The 2,558-nt window shown below is 36.7% G+C and overlaps 1 protein-coding gene across 1 annotated transcript; it reads right to left on the reverse strand.

Annotated features, from left to right (window-relative positions):
* Positions 1 to 810: 810 nt before the first annotated feature.
* On the reverse strand, positions 811 to 2,307 carry LOC134244363 (uncharacterized). Its single transcript, XM_062726642.1, has 2 exons — positions 1,806 to 2,307; positions 811 to 1,596 (listed from the first exon to the last, which is right to left on the reverse strand). The coding sequence occupies exons 1-2, from the start codon at positions 1,859 to 1,861 to the stop codon at positions 1,101 to 1,103; spliced, it is 552 nt and encodes a 183-aa protein (XP_062582626.1). The 5' UTR covers positions 1,862 to 2,307; the 3' UTR covers positions 811 to 1,100.
* Positions 2,308 to 2,558: the final 251 nt, after the last annotated feature.

The following is a 2,558-nucleotide window of genomic DNA, read 5'->3' on the forward strand; positions in this document are numbered from 1 at the left end:
TTGACCCGCTTTTACAAAAAAATTCCAAACTTTTACTATGGCCATAACTTTTGAACGATAGATACTAGGACTTTCAAACTTAACATATTTAGTCTTTGTGGCAAGACCTTTAATTGAATATACAACTTTGACCTTTCGATTTTGACCTTGGAGATTTCTTTACTTATAAGAAAACTTTAACCTTGGCCAAAACTTTTGAAAGTTACGGTCAAGAGTGTTCATGCTTCACATAGACCATTTATTGAATACCAAGAAATTTGTCCCTTTGACCTTGACCTTGGACTTTGACCTACTTTAAAAAAAACAAACCTTGACCATAACTTTTGAAGGGTCAGGGCTAGGGCTTTCCTGCTTCAAATATTTAATTCATGAGACAAGAACTTTTATTTTGTAACCAAGCGGGAATGGAAAACGCAGGTTCAGTTTAATAAATTTATTTGGAAATGAAAAAGCAATGGCAGATCTACAAATACAAAAACATATATACAATATCATAATACACATAGACACTGAGACAAAATACTTTTATTTCCTATTCACTTCAAAAATAAGAAAATGTAAGTTTACTAAGCCCAAAAACGTCAATTTCATAGTTTAAAATACCTTTCTCTCAAAAATATGAAAAACACTTGAGCTTATAACTTGGACTTAATAAATAAAATGCAAAAATTTAATAGACTAAGAAAATTACCTTTCAAGTGGTGACAACGGGCAGCTGGTAATATGTAAGTTAAATTTCCCGCACTGACAGGGATGGGCCCATGCCTCAGTATATATAGCAGAAAAACCGGCTAAACAAGGGGGTACAAATTTACTGGCCAATGAGATTTTGTGAGTAGAATTCATGAATGGAGACTACTATCAAATATGGCATATAGTAAATTATGGCTCACTAAGTTATTCAATAAAGATAAAAAAAATTATTTTAAATAAATATGACTCCGCCACATACTCCCCAGCTTTAAATTTAGCGTCTCGATAAATGAAAAATATATATTCTATCAAAATACATTTTTCAATAATAGCCACATACTCTCCAGAAAAATATACATATGAACATCAAAAGTAACAAAAAGTTTTTGCATAAGTAATAGCGTTATTTAGGAAACACATCTCGTCACATCACGGCGGTTTAAGGTTTTCTGGCAGCCATCGTCTGACACGACACTAACGACATTTCCTGAAATATTCACAACACGATACACAGTAGAGTCCCATGAATCTTGGATTTTGTTTCTGCCGCGGATTTGACGGTTTCGAACGTACACTTTGTCATCAGTATTCAATTCCGGGTCAAAGGCTTTTCTGTCGTTGGTCAACTTCCTGTTTTTGGCCATCAGAGACGTATGATCACTTGCTTTGTCGAACGCATACTTTAGTCGGTCCTGGTGAGATTTGATCCATTCGTCAGTCGTCATCTGATCATCATCGTCACTGTCCAAAGCTCCAAGTAGAAAATCGATGGGTATCTTGGGATGACGTCCAAACATAAGATAAAACGGGCTGTATCCGGTTGTTGAATTCTGTGTTGCGTTGTAGGAAAATAGTAATTCGGGCAGATGTTTTGGCCAATGTCGCTTTCGGTCAGGTGTAAGACTCTTCAATAAGTTGTGTAGGGTTCTATTAAATCTTTCGCACTGGGCGTTTCCTTCTGGGTGGTAAGGTGTGGTTCGAGATCGTGTAATTCCATACATCCTACACAGTTGAGCAATGATATTTGCTTCAAAATTTCGGCCTTGATCCGAATGAAAACAATCGGGAACACCATACTTGAAAAACCATTCGTTTAAAAGAACATTCGCAACCGTATCTGCCTTCTGGTCCTTTGTTGGAACAGCTTGCGTAAATTTTGTAAAGACATCAGTCATCACAAGAACGTTTTCTTTTCCATGCGCTGGTTCCAAAACAGTAAAATCGATTGCTAGAATTTGCAGAGGTCTAGATGCGATGAGGTGGCTCATTGTAGTGCGTATAGCTGGTTGAGGCATCTTGGAAATTACACAACGTTCACAGCGCTTACAATAATCCTTCACAGAATTGAATATTCCAGGCCAATAACATCTTGAACGAACAGCAGAAAATGTGCGCTCTATCCCTTGATGGCCCAAGTTGTCATGACAACTGAATAACACTTTTTCACGTAATGATCTGGGAAGAATAAGTTGTTTTAAATCTCCTAATGTAGGATCTGTTACCACTCTGTAAAGAATTCCTTTCACAACTACAATTTTATCCCACTGTCTTACTAATGTAATCACAGATCTTGGTAATTTTCTGATTTCTGTTTTCGTTGGTTTAGATCCTTTATTGAAAATCTTCAGAAATGTTGCTAAGTTTGAATCAGCTGACTGAAGAGACTGTATTTCATCTGGTTTCAGAGATGGAAAAGTGTCGTAAACTTCATTCACAATTACATTTGAGGTACTTTGTTTCTGTAGATCTGAGGGTAGTTTCGTAGAATCTGAGAACTTCTCTAGTAGGATCTCTAAATCACTTTGCCGCGATGAATCATCAGGATCACTGATACGTGAAAGAGCATCTGCGTTTTCGTTATGGCG

The sequence above is a fragment of the Saccostrea cucullata genome, unplaced genomic scaffold, assembly GCF_032062105.1.
Source record: "Saccostrea cucullata isolate Sc308-1 unplaced genomic scaffold, CSIRO_AGI_Scuc_v1 ctg2455, whole genome shotgun sequence".
NCBI lineage: Eukaryota > Metazoa > Mollusca > Bivalvia > Ostreida > Ostreidae > Saccostrea > Saccostrea cuccullata.

Excerpts from the sequence above, each read along its gene's own strand:
- LOC134244363 (XM_062726642.1), bottom strand. The coding sequence starts at position 1,861 with ATGTCTTTACAAAATTTACGCAAGCTGTTCCAACAAAGGACCAGAAGG. Across the intron at positions 1,597-1,805 it reads AGGACCAGAAGGCAGATACG|TCTTACACCTGACCGAAAGC; the intron begins GTTGCGAATGTT and ends CTTATTGAAGAG.